The sequence below is a fragment of the Epinephelus fuscoguttatus genome, linkage group LG8 (genome assembly GCF_011397635.1).
Source record: "Epinephelus fuscoguttatus linkage group LG8, E.fuscoguttatus.final_Chr_v1".
NCBI classification, from domain to species: domain Eukaryota; kingdom Metazoa; phylum Chordata; class Actinopteri; order Perciformes; family Serranidae; genus Epinephelus; species Epinephelus fuscoguttatus.
The window spans coordinates 9,709,435-9,728,534 of record NC_064759.1 but is presented as its reverse complement, the minus strand read 5'-3'; the positions used below and the strand labels follow the sequence as shown (position 1 = coordinate 9,728,534).

Genomic DNA, 19,100 nt, shown 5'->3' with positions numbered 1-19,100 from the left:
TTAAGATGACTGGTGTTGGAGGAACAACCCCTGCTGGAAAAGCAGTGTTGTTACTGTTACAGTGTTTTCGTGGCTGCTTCACGCTGGAAAAACAGCACCACAAAACACACAAGTCAGCTTATATGCTGCGTCACTTTAGAATTGCTGTATGATATGAAAGTAACGTGCAAATGTTACATATTCGTGGTTTGCAGAAATGTACAATGCCAACAATTCCCTCTGACAACTGGGCTGTACATACAGTATCTTGGTCATAAGCTTTAAAGAACCAAATTTAAACAATCGTTACTGTAAAAAAATGTTTGTTTATGTTGTATGTAAACGTGAAGAAAAACAATCAACAGCATCAAATGTTGCCCATTATTGATTTTTTTTTTCCAAACCTCTCAAACAACATCGGTTGGGCTCCACTCTTTACCCCACAATAGTGGTGGGCGATAAAACGATAACATATCGTCTCGCAATAAACACTTATGCGCAGTCGATAGAAAAAACATTCGATATAACGTTCGATAATGTTACTCCATAGGGAAAAAACACGAGGAAAGCCGAGCAAGTTACCCTTGAAGCCTGTGCAAATTTGGTTGCATGAACACATTCACTTGTTCCCTGGTAATCTAGCAATGGTGTAACGCAAACAGTGAACAACGTCATGTTTGGTTGAGCCATCATTGTGTGGTCGCAGATAGCGTTTTTTGGGCTTGTTTCTAAAGTGGAGTTGCTTATTTGGGCTTGCTCTCTAAACATCGCCTTTCTCTATATATATCCGTCCAATAAGTTATTTAAATGCATGATAGTATGTCGGACTGCGGGATGTTTCCACAGCTCCGCCCCCTCACCCCGACGATCAGTCAATGAGACTTTTCACATTTAAATTGCGGTTCTTTAACTATTTCGCTAACAAGTGGGCGAATTATGGAAAGAATGCAATCAAGATTTGTAGAAAGAGAGAGGATTAAAAGATTCGACTTCAAGAGGGGGACATTTCAAAGGCAGTGTGCAGATTCAGATTCTGTGTGAAATATGTATTCATCATTCAGATCTTGTTCAGCATACCAGCACTGTTACAGTGAAAGTAAAATGGCTCGTTATATGGAACTTCTTTACTTTCATTTTCATTCATTCATTTATTCTTTGCACGTTTATGGTCGGCTAGTTGGTTTAGTAGAGTTCAAGGGCAGTAGGTATAATGTATTTCTCCCAAGATCTGGCAACACTGAAGACAACACAGCGTGGAGTAAGTAGCAAGAATGAGTGTGGATAGCGAGGAAATACTCAAGTAGTGTGTTGACATTACATTTTCCTCCGTGTGCCTTGACTGATGACTGTGATTGAAATCAGGAGAAAGCTATTGAGTTTAAAATAAATGTGTTAAAATGTATTTATTTTCTCCTGGTCCTTATTTTAAATACGTTATTAAAAAAAAAATTATTGATAATTATCATCATCGATCAATATAAACCGGCTACATCGTGATATACTTTTCAGCCATATTGCCCACCACCTAACTACCAATAAAACATGAGATAACATCCAAGAAGGACGTTCACACTGAAATTTCTTTAGGAAATGCTGTGAGAAGGGGCAATAAAACCATTGCTGGGGTCAAAAATCTGTTCAGCACCCTTACGTGTTTCCATTATATCAAAGCCACTAATCAGAAGAAACTCCATTTTCATTTTCAAGTTGCTCACAGGGCAATAGTACAAAAGAAGACATAAAATCCCTAAAAAAAAATGCTACCAATACTACTAAGAGCACGTTATTCTAACTTGGGGATCCTGTATTTCAGCTTCCAGACTACATTTGAGTAAAAGCCACTGATGCCACAATGAAGACACACACTGTAACACACACCAATGTGAAGCATATTCATTAACAGCGACACTGCACACAGCTTGTACCTGCATATGACTTTGACGAGGACAGGAGATGTCGGCAGAGGGTCTGAGCATGAACAGTTCAGTGTATCCTTGTAGTTCGTTGAGCAGGTGACATTGCACAAAGCTGTGACTGCAGCACACAAGAACACCCAGATCAGTTAATATTGTATTTATTATATTTAACATTCATGCTCTACAAACGCCTGACCCTTTAAATTATTTGGCAACCACAGAAGTTAGGAAACTTTTTTCAAGGGAAACTTGGCAAAGCCCGCAGCATCGGGACAAACACACAACATACAGTAAAATACTAAGTTCATCTTAAATACAGTACATTAACGTGGGGAGTTAACTCCACACAAATTCACATGAATAAAAGAAAAAGACTCAGAGAAGATAAGACAACTTACCACCGTGAACAAACAAAGTGAGGTCCCACAGCAACAATAAGAGAGCGGGTTTGAGAGCCATGGGAACAACCCACCGTTATCAGCCGCGGGTTAGACAGAAGGAAACACAGCAGCTGAAACTAAATATAGATACTCGTTAGAAATGTGTTTTGTAAAAAAAAATTAAATAAAAAGTTGGGTTTTTTTGTGATATTCGCTGGTAAAACAGGTTAGTTAATTATTAAATTCACAGAGGCTCACAAATCTGACTACAATTAACATCATTATTAGCATTAGCCATTAATCAATAATTAAATACATTTATAAAGGAGCATCACTGTGTACTTGTCAGAATTAAATTAAATTTTTCATTAATTAAATTAATAAAAAAACTCTCAAACTATCTAAACTTGGTAAAACAGAACATTTTTCATGAACGATTTCTTTTCTCATGTTAAATAAATTTAAAGAATAACCCATCTTACCTCCTCTCAGTTTAAAATTCTGCCGCTTAATCAGTCCACAAGGCAACAGAGTCCCCGATGCACTGACGTCTGTGTGAGAACATTTAGTGGAACAATGTTCCGCTTTGACACTGTGAAGGCATCATCATTGGTGGCGTGACTCAGGATGTGGTTTCAGACCTTTTTGAGCGGTGTCTGTGTGGTGCCTTCCCACCACATCCACTCTGCTGCTATGAATATGCAATACTTAACCAGAGAGCAAAAAAAAATGTCAACAGGAAACTGAAATTATCTTCTACAAAAAAATTTAGTCATCACATTTGTGTCACCTCAATAAAGTAAGACAAATAATTTTTTTTTTTTTTTTAGATAGGTGAAAAAATATTTTTTGTTCCACTGTCTGCCATAACATGTCTTAATTATCACAACACACCTACTCGCTCAAATCATTTTCAACATTCAGTCAGAACACAACTAATACATGTTTCAGTACCGAGATGATTCTGAACATGAAGCCCAGAGATGCTTTTTGATACCTTTCAAAAGACCCTTATCATACACCTACACGTCTACAAAAACAGTTTGACAGGGGTTTTCAGTATTTTCCACCAGACTGTGTTTTGTGTGAAGCTAAATGAGTCATAATTCAGCTGTGGAGCCCCTCGGCGCACAGCTTACTTTCAATAATTAAATTAGCTCCAAATATTATTACCTCTGAGCACTCTGATGTACACGTCCTGCACCCGGAGTTGAAACATAAGAATCACGGTTCATGTGTATATAATGTACCATCTAAACTATATCACAGAAGAATAACGGTTTTTGTTTTGTACAATGGGTGGGCCTCTTTGGTATTCAAATTACTGTGTAGGTGTGCAGACCCCTTTCACTTTATGTCACAATACCAATATGAGTCAAAGCCAGAAGTCATTTCTCACACAAAAAACACACAAAGCTGAGCACCTGTAGCTTTGAAGCAGGTTAGTGGTACGGGACAAAAGTATGAGGTGACTGCACTGCGGAGCTGCAGCAATCGGTTGATGATAGGCTACCTGTAGTGCTGTTTATCAGACTGTTTGTGTGAGTTGTCGAGTGTTGGAGATATCAACTGTAGAGATGTCTGCCTTCTCTCCAATATATTGGAACTGGATGGCGCTCGGCTTGTGGTGCTCAAAGCGCCAAAAAATACACTGGCTTATGGGCTGGCTCAGGCTTGTTTTGGACCAGCCCCTAGATAGGCTAATAGGCTTAGTCTGCAGGGGGACTCCTGTGATACACTGAGCCCTTTCTCTCCTTCTCTCTCTCTCGTCAGTTTCCGAAAGGTTGGTTTTTCTTCACTTGCTAACATTCACGTCCTATTACTGCATATCCCTAACTCGGCTTCTTCTCCGGAGCCTTTGTGCTCCACTGTCTCGCAGGTTCCTTCGTATCGCAGCTACGCCCGGATCGTGTGTCATGGTTACGCTGCTGCCATGGTCCTGCCCGATGCCTCCTACTGCCGCTGTTATTATTAGTCATACTTCTACTGTTATTATACACATGTGATTATTATTATCACATACAGTACAGGCCAAAAGTTTGGACACACCTTCTCATTCAATGCGTTTTCTTTATTTTCATGACTATTTACATTGTAGATTCTCACTGAAGGCATCAAAACTATGAATGAACACATGTGGAGTTATGTACTTAACAAAAAAGGTGAAATAACTGAAAACATGTTTTATATTCTAGTTTCTTCAAAATAGCCACCCTTTGCTCTGATTACTGCTTTGCACACTCTTGGCATTCTCTCCATGAGCTTCAAGAGGTAGTCACCTGAAATGGTTTTCCAACAGTCTTGAAGGAGTTCCCAGAGGTGTTTAGCACTTGTTGGCCCCTTTGCCTTCACTCTGCGGTCCAGCTCACCCCAAACCATCTCGATTGGGTTCAGGTCCGGTGACTGTGGAGGCCAGGTCATCTGCCGCAGCACTCCATCACTCTCCTTCTTGGTCAAATAGCCCTTACACAGCCTGGAGGTGTGTTTGGGGTCATTGTCCTGTTGAAAAATAAATGATCGTCCAACCAACTAAACGCAAACCGGATGGGATGGCATGTCGCTGCAGGATGCTGTGGTAGCCATGCTGGTTCAGTGTGCCTTCAATTTTGAATAAATCCCCAACAGTGTCACCAGCAAAACACCCCCACACCATCACACCTCCTCCTCCATGCTTCACAGTGGGAACCAGGCATGTGGAATCCATCCGTTCACCTTTTCTGCGTCTCACAAAGACACGGCGGTTGGAACCAAAGATCTCAAATTTGGACTCATCAGACCAAAGCACAAATTTCCACTGGTCTAATGTCCATTCCTTGTGTTTCTTGGCCCAAACAAATCTCTTCTGCTTGTTGCCTCTCCTTAGCAGTGGTTTCCTAGCAGCTATTTGACCATGAAGGCCTGATTCGCGCAGTCTCCTCTTAACAGTTGTTCTAGAGATGGGTCTGCTGCTAGAACTCTGTGTGGCATTCATCTGGTCTCTGATCTGAGCTGCTGTTAACTTACGATTTCTGAGGCTGGTGACTCGGATGAACTTATCCTCAGAAGCAGAGGTGACTCTTGGTCTTCCTTTCCTGGCTCGGTCCTCATGTGTGCCAGTTTCGTTGTAGCGCTTGATGGTTTTTGCGACTCCACTTGGGGACACATTGAAAGTTTTTGCAATTTTCCAGACTGACTGACCTTCATTTCTTAAAGTAATGATGGCCACTGATTTTTCTTTAGTTAGCTGATTGGTTCTTGCCATAATATAAATTTTAACAGTTGTCCAATAGGGCTGTCGGCTGTGTATTAACCTGACTTCTGCACAACACAACTGATGGTCCCAACCCCATTGATAAAGCAAGAAATTCCACTAATTAACCCTGATAAGGCACACCTGTGAAGTGGAAACCATTTCAGGTGACTACCTCTTGAAGCTCATGGAGAGAATGCCAAGAGTGTGCAAAGCAGTAATCAGAGCAAAGGGTGGCTATTTTGAAGAAACTAGAATATAAAACATGTTTTCAGTTATTTCACCTTTTTTTGTTAAGTACATAACTCCACATGTGTTCATTCATAGTTTTGATGCCTTCAGTGAGAATCTACAATGTAAATAGTCATGAAAATAAAGAAAACGCATTGAATGAGAAGGTGTGTCCAAACTTTTGGCCTGTACTGTACATATACTGTCTCTCTTTATATACCATTTTGTCATATGGATTACTGCAAATGTATTATGTTGATCTGTTCTGTATGACATCTATTGCACATCTGTCCGTCCTGGAAGAGAGATCCCTCCTCAGTCACTCTTCCTGAGGTTTCTACCATTTTTGATATCGTATGCTGTAAAGCCCTCTGAGCCCTCAAGTTATTTTTCAAGCAAAATGCCAAACATCTGACGACTCCAGCTTCTTACACAGAGAACTGTCTGTTTGTTGTCATCTTACATTATAATGAACTAAATATTTCTGGGTTTTGGACTGCTGCTGGAAACAAAACAACTTTGATGATTTCACCTTGAGGACTTTTTTTTGACTGGCAGGCATTCACAGACATTTCTCACTGTTTTCTGATGTTTTATATCCCTGCTGCAGTGTGTTTGCTGGTTAGGATGGGTTAAAGTCAAGTCCAGTGGTCTCAAGCTGAACTGTTGTGTTCCCATAAGGTTAATGTCCAAGATGTGTCTACAGAGCATACAGCCAATGGCTTGTACAAACACTTTACTGCCACTAGAGGTCACTGTAAATGAGGTTTAACTTGAACCTGCTGCAGGTCAGGTCCCTCTCTATTGTTCTGACCAACTATAGAGTAGACCACCAGTGCATTTATTTAACATTTAATGATTTCTAGTTCAGTTATTTTCACTTTTAACATGCTTACCACATGGAGTGGAAAGTATGGCATAACATTTAAAACAAGTGCAGAAACTAAATGCAGACTTCACCTAACATTCTTCTGCTCACAATGTTCTAAGACCTTGTTCCCAGATAAGAGAAATCAGTTTTTGTTGTGTTGGACACACTGAGTATGTAGTCACATGTTAAGGGACATGCCAGGTTGGTTACTCGAAGTTTGTACGAAAAAAGGAAGCAGACAGAGCAGAAATTAAAGCTGGGATGTAAGGCTGTGGGGAATTAGGTGGCTCTCTTTTGGGTGTGACGTGGATGAGTCTAAATCTAAATTTTGTGATACCATACTGCAACCAATAGAGTACTTAATTTGAAACCAGTCAATGTGATTGGAAGCATTCACTTGCCTAAAATGCCACCAGAGCCAAAGCCTTGTGGTATATTAATACGTTTGAAACCGCAAACTGTCAAATAGACCGCACTCAACTTCACCACACCCCAGACTGAGTGAGTTGTGCCTGCTGAAGTAGTGGGCCAATCACATGTCACATTAAATCGAAGAGCGCTTGCTGTGATTGGCTGTGAGCAAAACCACACAAATTGTCTTTTTTGTTCTAGATCTTGGTACAAAAATAATCGAATGCAGGTATTGTTTGACTGAAGAAGTTTCAATACTACCTGGGTTATTTCAGTCGAGACCCTAAAAGGTACTGAGTTCGGATACCAAATCCCTACTGCCTAAAATATTTTATTTTCTCTTCGTCTTTGGTGCATTTCCACTAAATGACTGCAGATATGAACTTGTGATTTGATTCTGTGTTGAAAATAGGTTGTTTGTCGTGATTGAGGAGATTTTTGTTGCAGCCTTTTCTCTACTGACAACAGGATGTAATTTTAGTGACTGTATGAAGTGTTTTGACAACACAGCACCTTTTGGATCCTGTTTTTACTGTTTTGCAAACTGGAGCACACTTTTGTGTATCATGTGTCACCTGTTCTCAAAGCTGGATCTGTGTGTGTACATCTGTCCATCTGCCAATGACAATTATACAGATAAATGTATTGTTTGACATATAAAAGGTCCAACTAGAGATCTTATTTAGGCTGTTTAATTGCTGAGAACATTTACCTCTGTCTTTTTTTTAATGATTATTGAAATGTTAGAAACCTTCAACACTAGTTGTTTTGCCTTGTGTGTTTTGGTAAAAGCTCAGCAAATACAGGCCTGGTAACTTAACCTGAGTGTGCTGAGTACAGTATAATGAAGAGAGGAGAGAATTCATGCACAACTTCCTAAAAAGTTTATTGCAAGTTAGAAGACATTATGCTGAAACTTTAACTTGCAAAAAAGTTATCTGCAAGTTAAAGGACAATGTGCAGGAATTCTTTGTCTCATCCCTGATGACATTTTCTCCCACGCGCCTGTCTACAACAAACTAAAAGTGTGCATCAGCCTTCACCTTTAAGACTGCAGCATAATGAAATCATGACAATGTCTCTCTTCTTCCTAAAGTTACCTTCTTGTCATTTAGTGTCACCTGTGTGCAGAGTTGTCAAATTCAGAGTGACAAAGCACAATGGTAATACATGATAGACACTGTGCTAGCGACAAGGAAAAGCGGAAAAGCGATGCTGTGTAGGTGATGATCTACCTTTGTTTTTGAGATCCTCTTCTCACTGTCCCATCTGGTGAAGACAGTGGCAGGTTACTCGTCCTTCACAGGGCTGGTGACCTTACCAGGACGTCCACTATGGACTCATAGCACCACATGTATTGACAACGTTGCAGAGATACCATCTTTGCCATCTGCAGAGATTGATGGAGGTATTGGCTGTTTCATAGCAAAGAGAGAGATCGTGTTTGTGATTAAAGAGAGAACTGTGTCTTCATGTGAGGGGGAAGTAGGCTTTCTGTAAACTAAATGTCAAAGTGTGAATGATTCCACATCAGATAAGGAGGTGATATTACTCACTGTATTCAACAGGGTGGAGGCGAACGTGTCACAAACAAGCAATGAAACCTTAAATCTGCCTACGACATAAAAACAAAAATGACAATAAACTGTGTTAAATTAATTGCATTTTAAATTATCTTCCGGTGGAGTAATCAGAAACAGAATCAGAAAAGGATTTATGCTGAGTAGATTTTCACTTACAAGGAATTTGCTTTGGTCTTTAAGACACTACATGGTTTAGCTCCACAGTATATTTCAGACCCGCTCACTGACTACATCCTCAACCGACCTCTCAGGTCCTCAGACAGCGGCTTCCTGGTTGTACCCCGAATAAGATCAGGTAAAGGTGCTTTTAGTTACTGCAGACCTGCCCTCTGAAGTGAGTTGCCAAATGAGCTGCAATCTGTGAATACTGTATCTGCATTAAAAGCTAAAATCAAAACAAACAATCCTGTTTTCTCAGGTCTACACTAAGTGTTAGTGTTGCGGTATGTGTGTGTATGCAAACCTAGTATGTGTTAACCATTTTCACAGACCTGTGAACAGAAGAGTGCATGGGTGTTTGGGTTTTATGGGTATGTATTCTTATGATGTTATTTTCTTTTTTTGTATGCTATTGTGTGACATTTGCTTGATGTTCTTTTTATGTTCCTTTCTCTTCTCACACCGTACCGTCCAAACAGGCCCTCAGATCTGCTAGCTGGGTCTTCTGAGACTGGCTGCACAAAACACCTAAAGTTTTCTTCATAAGTATGACACTTAAGGCTTAACCATTCCTTAGCTAAGGGACGTACACAGCTGCACAGGATCTCTTAAGAGGTTTTCTTTGGTAATGAAAAACTTTAACTCATTTATTGCTGCCTTGAAAGAGATTTTACAGCGGTACAAGGTTCCATGGAAATTGTTTGTTTGCTTGGACTCATGCTTGTGATCCATCCATCCATCCATCCATCCGTTTTCAACTGCTTATCCAAAGCCGGGTCGCAGGGGCAGCAGTCTGAGCAAAGTATTCCAAACCTCCCTCTCCCCAGCAACTCTTTCCAGCTCCTCCTGGAGGACCCCGAGGCGTTCCCAGGACAGCTAAGATATGTAATCCCTCCAACGTGTCCTGGATCTGCCCCGGGGCCTCCTACCAGTTGGACGTGCCCAGACTACCTCTAAAAGGAGCGCCCAATTGACCCCTTTCGACAAGAAGACATTGGTCAGGGGAGGAAAAAATTACACTTCTGGAGAAATACAATCCTAGAATGCACAAACTACAAAGTAAACTTGATCCCCAAATACCAGAAAGCAGAAAATGACTGTCGGAAGAAACTGCAATGAAAATTAATTCAGTCAAATCTATAGTGTAAAATCAAAAGCATATCCACTGGTCTCGACATCTCCTGGTCGTAGAACACTCTTCTTGGGGTGTGTTAGTGTTTTCATTCATCACTATAAATTCAGTCATGTTGCAGTTACGATGGAGTCAAAGGTACCTTAAGTACCTTTCTTTTCAACCTTGCTTTAGCTGCTAAGGTCTTTCGTGCAACGGTCTAGGGATTCCTTAAGTATGAGACCCAGACACGGAGAAAACCATAAATACTTAAATGAATATTTTAAGGAAACCTTAAGGAGAACACGTAAGGGTGTTCTGTGCAACTAACTTTATTATGAGGAAATTTTAGAACTTTAAGAAAAATCTTAACTTAAGGTGTTTTGTGCAACCGCCCCAGGTTCAAAACAAAGCATGATTGAGAATTTTCAGTTCTTGATCCTCGGCTTTTGAACAGCCTCTCACTGAGCGTCAGATCAGCTGACTCTGTTCACTTTTTTGAATCTCGTCTCAAAACATACTTTCACAGAATGGCCTTTCCTGACCGCTTCCTGATTGTGTGTGTGGGTGTGTATGCATGCATGCTCACAGGTATATATGTGTTTAGGTGTATACGTAGGTGTATGTGTGTGCTTATGTTTTATTAATGTCACTTTTGTTTTGTATTTTTTCCACCTTGGAAAACAGTTTGTGATTTCAGCTCAAAAGGTTATCATTATTCCTCTCTTTTTTATCTTAACGTAATGCACATTGTGATATTTGTAATTAAATGTGCTCTGTAAATACAGCTGCCTCGCCTTTGTTTTTTCAGTGCATACATTAAACATACAATAAACATACTAAGACAGGCAAAGTACTGCATGTGCATTTAGACTGGTTTATACTTTTAAGTAACAGATAATTGGTAATTCATATTATATACCAAGATAGGTTTTTGTAATATATATATTTGATTATTATTATTATCATATACATGGGTTATGTTTGACAGTGTTAAAAAAGTAATAAAGGAATATTTAGTCTTGGGTATATGTTTATCTCATATAAGGAAGCTGTCTGTTTCATTTCACTCAATGACTTTAGGGAGAAGAAGTGGGATTTAATAAGTTTATACTTCCTCCCACTCCTTTTCCAATGTGTACGACCATAATTGACTTACTGTATGGAAGTTTGGGGCAACACTTACAAAAGCAACTTACAACCGTTATAGATCCTTCAGAAGAGAGCAATCAGGACAGTACACAATGTGGGGTACAGGGAACACACCAACACACTGTTTTTAAAGTCACGTGCATTGAAATTTTTAGACCTGGTCAAATTTAAAACTGCAATAACCATGTCTGAAGTGAGAAATAATTCACTTCTGGGAAACATTCAAAAAATGTTTCATGACCGGGAGGGAGGGAGGTTATAATTTAAGAGGAGAATTTAATTTTAAAATACAATGTGTCTGTATGACTAAGAGGAGTTTGTGTATTTCAGTGTGTGGGGTGGACTTGTTGAATGGGCTGCATGATGAGTTGAAAGAGAGCACAAATATAAATCAATTTCAAAAACTATACAAAAAAGGTATTTTTGGCAGATTTATAGATGAGGAAAGGTTGTGTTTTGGGGGGTGGGGGGGGTCATATTTATTTTGTAACACTGGGTGGTACTTGGACTGTAAAAAGTATCTTTGCAATTATGTTCTTGAGTGTTTTAATTAAACACATTAATAAAAAGAAAGAAATGAATAGTACTGCCTTTATTTGTAGAGCACTTTTTGAGCTATTTAGAGTCTGTTTACCACCCAATTAAATAAAAATTGGGTGGCAAACCGACTCTGGATAGTTGCATATTAGTTGTAGATAAATTTGGTAATTTGTTTAAATATTATATGCATTAAACAAAGAAATGTAAGGGGTTTTACTTCTACCAAGTCCTTTTTGGACACTGTTTTCTTTGTCTTGTTTGCTTTTAATCATGTTTTTTTTTTTTTTGGGTTAGAAACAATGTCAGTCATCCATTCATCAAACTAACTATACACTGACAATTGCATTTCATTAAGCTTTTCATTATTTGTAAACATTACTGTCTTTATGTCTGTCTGCTGGTTTGTATGTTCATTTCTTTTTATTTTTTACATGCTCGAAATAAATATCAAATACCAGATGAGCAAGATGTGCAAAGATATTAAGCAGGGGATATGAAAAGATTCACAGCAGAGCAAATATGTGCAAGATTTCATCTTTTGAGGGGTGCATCCCCTGACAAGATTAAACTAGGGGGAATATTCTGGATTTTTTTTCGGGGATTTTTTAAAATTTAAAATAAAAACAGTGCCCCCAAGAGAATATCACTATTACTACTGGCCTTCAAAATCAACTCTGTTACACCCTAATGACTGACACACACACACACACACACACACACACACACACACACACACACCTAATTTCAGTAACGGGAATATACAGTAGAGATGAAGCACAGCACCAGCCAGCCATGTACTCACAGGGGAACTCCATTAAGTGCTGCTCGTTTCGTTTTCACACCGAGGTCTTTCGTGATGTGACTCAGTTACACAGTCCTCGGTTATAACTCCATCAAAGTGTGAGATCCGGTGATTCTCATGTATTAATTTGGCCTCACCTTTAGGGTGTAGTACAGTTATTATTTCAATTTTCAATGTGTGCCGGGGCAAGGTATTTGGGGTTGTAGTGGGTAGATATGCATTAAAAGCAGCAGCCTCCTTCAGTGTGGCGCCACACTCAACTGAAGAGTAATTCATTTTTAAATAACCGTTAATTCATTTTCAAATAACCGTTAGCTAGCTTAAAGTCTGTCAACCGGCTAATAACTGCTAGCTAGCTAGCTAACTGTTAGCGTAGCACCCTTTCTTTGCATTGACGGGATATTTCTACGCAATTAATTATCTATTTTTTACTATTTTCTTTCAGAACTCAGAGACAAATCAAAAGTGAAACCCCTCAACTGCCACAAGCACTACCGACTTCTTCTTCGTGTGCGTTTTTGTCTGAATTTGTGCTCAGAGACGTTGTAAACCCACAGCGCCGACATGTGGATTTATCGCGGTACTGCAACTTAATCTCTGTGAAGATGCAGAAAGCTGAAACATAAATACTCAAAAACTAAGTTAAATTTCAACACAGCATATGGAGTGGTCATAATACAGTACTTACAGTTGAAGGCAGATCACAGAGGAAGTTGTGTTCTCCTGACTGCAGCTCTCATTGCTCAGACCAATCAAGGAACTGATCCTACACAGAGGATGTAGTTAAAGGTTAACCTTTCTCACTGGTGCAAACAAACAAAGCCCCTGTGTTGCAGTGATTTTAGAGGGTGGAGAAGCAGCCAAAAGCACAATGCAACCTAAACACATATGGTTTGGAGGCAATAAGTTGACAATGGCTATTTTTACATGCACAAAATATTCCAGTTTTCACCCTTATTCCAAAAAAGACAATATTCCTACTAAGCTAAACACGGCTAATGAAATGAAATGTTCCACTAATATTCCTGTTTACATGCAGCAGCGCATACTCAGATTAATGTGCTCTGTCATGGCATTTATCATGTCAAAAAGTAGCTAGAGTCACTTGTGTCATTTTGTTTCTTTGCATCAAAACTCGCTGTGCATTCGAATGCCAGCAAGACATCAAGTTCATTTCAATTTAACAGATTTCAACTAACAAACAATGTCAGAACAACTTTCCTCAGTCTCAGTTCGTCTTTGTATTTTGTATTCATTTTCGTTTTATTATTGAGCTTTGAGTTAACTGCCGATGTGCTGATATAGGCGTTAAAGTCTAAAAAGTAGTAAATTATTTATGTTTCAACACAGTATGGATTCACATTACTCTAAAAATCAAATTATCTTTGAAGCTTTTTGATTACTTGGTGGTTTTAGAAGTGTTATTCAAAATTAATATCTGTATTTAAAAAAAAAAAAAAGTCTGGGACATGAACTTTTAAACACAAAGATAAGCTTGTGTTTGTTTTTGTATTTTTTCTATTGATGCATCATCATGTCTTTTGTACAAACACAACAAAAGTCAGGTGTACTCAAGGGCCATGCTTAAATATAAAAATAATATATTTTTATATTATATTTATATATTAAATATATATTACATTTTAATATATAATAAAATAGTAATAAAATAAATACAAATAAATAAAATAATATCTCCATTCCACTTACATTCTACACAATTGTAGATACACTACACAAAATAAAATAAAAATTTTCATCTTCAGTTTTGTGAGGCTGCACTGCAGAGCCTCTCAGTGTGACAATAGCTGACCAGCACCACCGGAGGGCAGTACAGATGGTTTTGCTTCATGTAAAGCACAAACATGCATGTCTTTGTTCAGCCTCATTGGTCCTGATTTGTATACATGTAGAATAGAGTAACAAGTCTCTAATTTTTTTGTTTGTTTCTTTGCACTGTGCATCAGTACTTTTGACCCTGTAGTGATTTGATATGTATTTATATCAGTGAATGACCTGTAGTTTTGCTGTACTTCAGTGAGCTGTGGAACCCAGTGTGTTGAAAAAATGTGCTTTCAATAACTGGATACCAAACACATGACTTATCTTTAGTGAGTAATAAATAAAGTTTGTGGTGCTGTTCCCTCAGCACTTCAGCCATTTTAATTAAATAGATTGCAACTAACAAACAATGTCAGAACAACTTTTCTGACTCTCAGTTTGTCTTTCTATTCATTTTCATTTTATTATTGAGCCCCACGTCTTCGCTGTGACGTCTTTGACATGAAGTTAAATTTTAGGGCTGTCAAAATAACACGTTCATTTTTAATCAATTAATCACAGAAAAAAATGAGGCATTAAAAAATTCACGCTGAGTAATTGCTTTCCATGGTGCCCTTTGACCTGATGCATCACTGAAGGCCACAGTGGCTTTGTAACATGATGGAGGCAGTCGAGATGACGCTGCTCGACCCCGTGTATGGCAAATTTACATTTAAAAACACCCAGATGGAACTGTTGATAGGAGCACTTTTCTCTGCAGTTTCTGCAGTAAGGATTTTTTGTACCGTCTGAGTACTGCAAGCCTGAAATATCACCTCAAGGCAAAGCATTTAGCAGTGCGCCCGGAGGTCCAAGCTAACTCTAGCAGCCAGTCTCGTCAAGCCGCATCCGACCAGGCATTCAGACACAAACTAAGTCTACCTGTGACTGACTAACTAAATCCCTCGCCAAATGGACTGCAGACCAGTTTTGGTGGTAGAGGATAGGGGGACAATTGTGTCCAAAATCCAGCAGCTTTACAAAATTCATTTGAATTGAATTTTTAAAAATACTTTCACAGCAAAACGTACTAATCACAGAGCATGTAATTAATTAGATTAATCTTTTTAATCGCCTGACAGCCCTATTAAATTTATACCATGAGCCACTTGACAAGTTAGTCCAGTAAGTCTTGGGTGACATCCCTGCACTCCCAGTTTGTACTGTGGTACCTTCACTATAATGTGTCTTATGTGAAAATAAAAACATGTGTAATATGCAAGAAAACTCAATACCACTTTTAAAATTATATTGCTTTAAAACATTAGAATAAATTCATTATTCTATTTAATACTGTGTCTTGCAAACATATGCCCAGCCCGCATAGGCTTACAAGACACGAGAAAGAAAATCAAAGAGGCCAACGTACAAATTTTCAGGCAGCATTGGAAAAAAAAAAATGGAGCAAAGTGACAAAAGCATCTGACATAATCAGATGATCATTGTGTGAAACTGTGCCCATAGATCACTCATAGAGACATTTACTGTGTAGCACTTAAAAAATAAAAATAATTAAACAATCTATCTTGCCTACTTTTCCAGACTCCATCCACAAAGTTGGCAAATTTAAACAGATCAAAATTAAACAACTGTTCTAGATTTTGGTCATCTGAGCACCAGAGTATGTCAGGGTTAAGACGAGACACTTCATGGATCATTAACTCTTGTTTGGATTGTTCGGATTTTCGGAAATGGGGTTACATGAGGTGCTTATCCATAGTCAGTGTATTACCTAGAGTAGATGGTGGTTGGCACGCCCCTAGTTTGGAGCAACAGGCAGGAGTCCGACACGGAAGCTAAGCAACGTACTGCTGTGAATGGGGTCAGCAGTAAAGTGTATTTTAGCCAACTAAAATATATCAGTGGCAGTTTAAGTGTACACTACATACAAAGTCATTTCACCACTTTACCTTTCTGTCAGAGAACTTGTTCCAACAGTTACTGTTAATGGCTTAAGTTCTCCATCTATGCTCTCGTCACAGCCACCAGACTCCATTGATTAAAAACAGTAATTCTGGGTCATTGAACACAGGAGCTGCTGGTCTACTGCTGCCTTGATCAATTAGTAAAAGTCCTGCATTTAAAATTTTACTCAGGTACAGAATCAGAAATACTTTACCAATACCTGGGGGGAAATGTGGACATGTTACAGCACTTGCCTGATTCTCCACATGGGGGCATGCTGACTGACATCTACTGTATGTCATACACTGACTATGGATAAGTAACCTCATACAACCCTACTTAAAAAAATCTCAACTCTCCCTTTAAGTCATCATAGTTTGTACAGTATAAAAGGAAATGGGACACTCTTTCCATTTTAGCCAAATCTCAACTTCTTTTTCTTTCTGAATATTGTCAAATCACCCAACCTCAACGGCCAGAGGAAGAATGCCAGCTCTCAGCTGTGCAGCTAAAGATCTTTGGCTTCTAGAAAGGCTCCTCAAAGGTGGACATGGTGTATATTTACAGGGAGAAATGTGACACAGCAGTGCAGTAGAAGTTATGCAATAATCCACCCCGTGTGGCACCTACTTGTTAGCTGCTGTAGAACAATAGAACAATAAAAACACTAATTATACGTGCAAAAACAGTTTTAACATGTATACTTGTGACCTTTTGCCAGTTTTTGTCATACCTCAGAGGGTGTTCTTGGGGGCATGGTGTTGGTGGGTGTTGGGGGTGGGGGGCTTTGCTCTTTTTAGTAGAGGTGGCTGAAACAGCTCTCCTCAGGTCGAGAAGGGGTTTTTATCCCTCTCGAGGGCTGCAGGCTCTCGTTGAGTTGTTCTGTGTAGTGACCCGCACACTGAAGCAAAGTGGTGGAGGTGTCTTTACCGTGAGGGTGGCGAGGGCGGTGGTGCGGTCACATGTTCGGAGGTGGTGGTGATGGTGGGGGTGAGAAGTTGAGTATGAGTGTGTGTGTGTGTGTGTGTGTGTGTGTGTGTGTGTGTGTGCGTGTGTGCATGTGTGCCGGGGGAAGGTATTTGGGGTTGTAGTGGGTAGATATGCAGTCCTGCAGCTGTGCGTGTGCTTGTCCATGTCTGAGTGAATAAGAGGAGGAAGGGGCAGCGAGGGAGGGATGGAGGGTGGTGGTGGTGGTGGGGGGGGGTTCAGGTTCAGAAGTGTTGAAGCATAAAATCTCTCTCTCTCTCTCTTTCTCTGTCTATCTCCCCCCTCTGTTGCTGGGCCAGACGCAAAGCAACAGCAATTTGTGCGATTTCACAGCTCACCGGATCCCTAAAACTCTGACAGCCTTGCGCTGAGGTGGGGGGTAATGAGGGAGGGGAGGGAGAGATGGAAGGAATGAGGAAGGGCGCAGAGATCGAGGGATGGAGCGGCAGAGGCGATGAATGTAGACGTGACAGTGGAAATTGAAGATGGACAGATTGGAGGATGAGCCGGAGAGATGAGGAGCGGATGTGGAGCAGACGTTTGAAAGGACAGACAGGCTCTCAAAACATACAGGCTTCATCTATATGCAGCACTTTGTTCTGATGACCACAAGAAACAAACATACTCATTCTACTCCATGTGCTTCTGACGCCATCTGCTCACTGCTAAAGAGGCGTTCAGAGACCTTTGACTCGATGATGTCCATCTTTGACCAAGGAACTGCAGCATTTAGAGGCTTTTATATGAAAGCCATGGAAAATACTTGTTTCTGAAAGTTACTGAAAAATTAACAGACAAATTAGAAAATAATCAACAAGAAACAGGCTGGAACTCGGTAGTCTGATAATCAGACTGGATCCAGAGGTCCAGAACAAGTCTAGAATATTGACTTTTTATAAACTTAAGTATGGTGCTCCTCTACAACTTTATGCATAGTCTCTAATGTGACAACTTCCTGTAAGACGGATCTCATCTTCTGGGGAGAACATGAAGCCTCAGCCCACCAAAGAAGGCACTAATACAGAAAATAATTATCTAAACACCTAATCTCACATTTGGATTATTCTCAGAAGATCTGTGAGGGTCTTTACTGATTGAAAGTAATCTTGGATTGTGCCCCCTAGAGTGATTTAATCCATTCATTGTCCATCGTGCCCCCTTTAGCCTTAAATGAAGCTCCGATTGGGTGGTCATTACTTTGACCAAGACGTGACTTATAGCCCGGAAAAAAGGGTCACAACCTTAAAGGACCACCACCGACCTCAGAGGACCTCTTAGCAATCTCCATATAAAGTGTTTATTTCCTATTTTGATTTAGATGTGTCATTCAAAATCTCACGCTCAGTGTCGTAGCCGGTGCCTCTTGACCTTGGTTTCCTATTTGAAAACCCAGTGCAACCAAAGGGCAGCAGAGTATTGAGAGTGACAGGCTAATTTCCATGCTGAGGTCATTCAGAAATCTGACCATGCTCGGTGTCAAACGACAGCCGATGCCGGGAAGGAGCCCTCTCAGGACCAGAGGGAAGACAGAAGGACCAAGAAAGAGTGAAAAAGATGTACTGCAGAGCAGATGAGATACCAGAGATACCAGTTCAAAGAGCGGGTGAGTGCTCTTGTGATAAGAAATGTCACCTGAGTGCTTTGTTTTGGTTGTGGGGTCAAGAGAGGGTTTGAGGAGAGGAGGTATTTGAGTGTGTGCTGGTGAGCAGTGGGTGTGTGGAGGGGGATCAGGACATCTGCGCAGGCTTTGAAGAGGTCAGCCACGGGACAGGAACCATTCTTAATCCCCCCAGCTGGGCCTGTAAGAGAGGATTTGGACCTCTGCTCACTCTCCGCCCCCACCCACAACAGTAGCTAATTGAGCTCCAGTGCTCTGATCGCAGCACTTCCAAGCAAAGCCCCGCGTGCTTTCACAGGGCTTTGGCGTCGGACCAGGAAATCCCTTTTACTGTCTACCTGGTATTATCAGTGATACCTTGCATGGGATTATCCACATCCTCTGACACATGTGTGTGCCTTTTGA

At 40.1% G+C, this 19,100-nt stretch overlaps 1 protein-coding gene across 5 annotated transcripts in view; it reads right to left on the bottom strand.

The window, feature by feature from the left end:
• The window catches only part of il21r.1 (interleukin 21 receptor, tandem duplicate 1), a 78,956-nt gene that overhangs the window by 14,817 nt on the left and 45,039 nt on the right, over positions 1-19,100 (bottom strand). The window contains exons 5-10 of one of the 5 annotated variants that reach the window (XM_049582919.1): positions 13,053-13,130; positions 8,574-8,632; positions 8,253-8,432; positions 2,758-2,982; positions 2,294-2,412; positions 1,905-2,013 (exon numbers count right to left, since the gene is read on the bottom strand). In XM_049582919.1, coding sequence (XP_049438876.1) covers positions 1,905-2,013; positions 2,294-2,354 — 170 coding nt within the window. In that variant the 5' untranslated portion in view covers positions 2,355-2,412; positions 2,758-2,982; positions 8,253-8,432; positions 8,574-8,632; positions 13,053-13,130. Of the gene's footprint in view, positions 1-1,904; positions 2,014-2,293; positions 2,413-2,757; positions 4,284-8,252; positions 8,433-8,573; positions 8,633-8,756; positions 9,398-12,364; positions 12,870-13,052; positions 13,131-19,100 lie in introns of those variants that run through there. The other 4 variants (XM_049582920.1, XM_049582921.1, XM_049582922.1 and 1 more) reach the window with 4 other exon arrangements.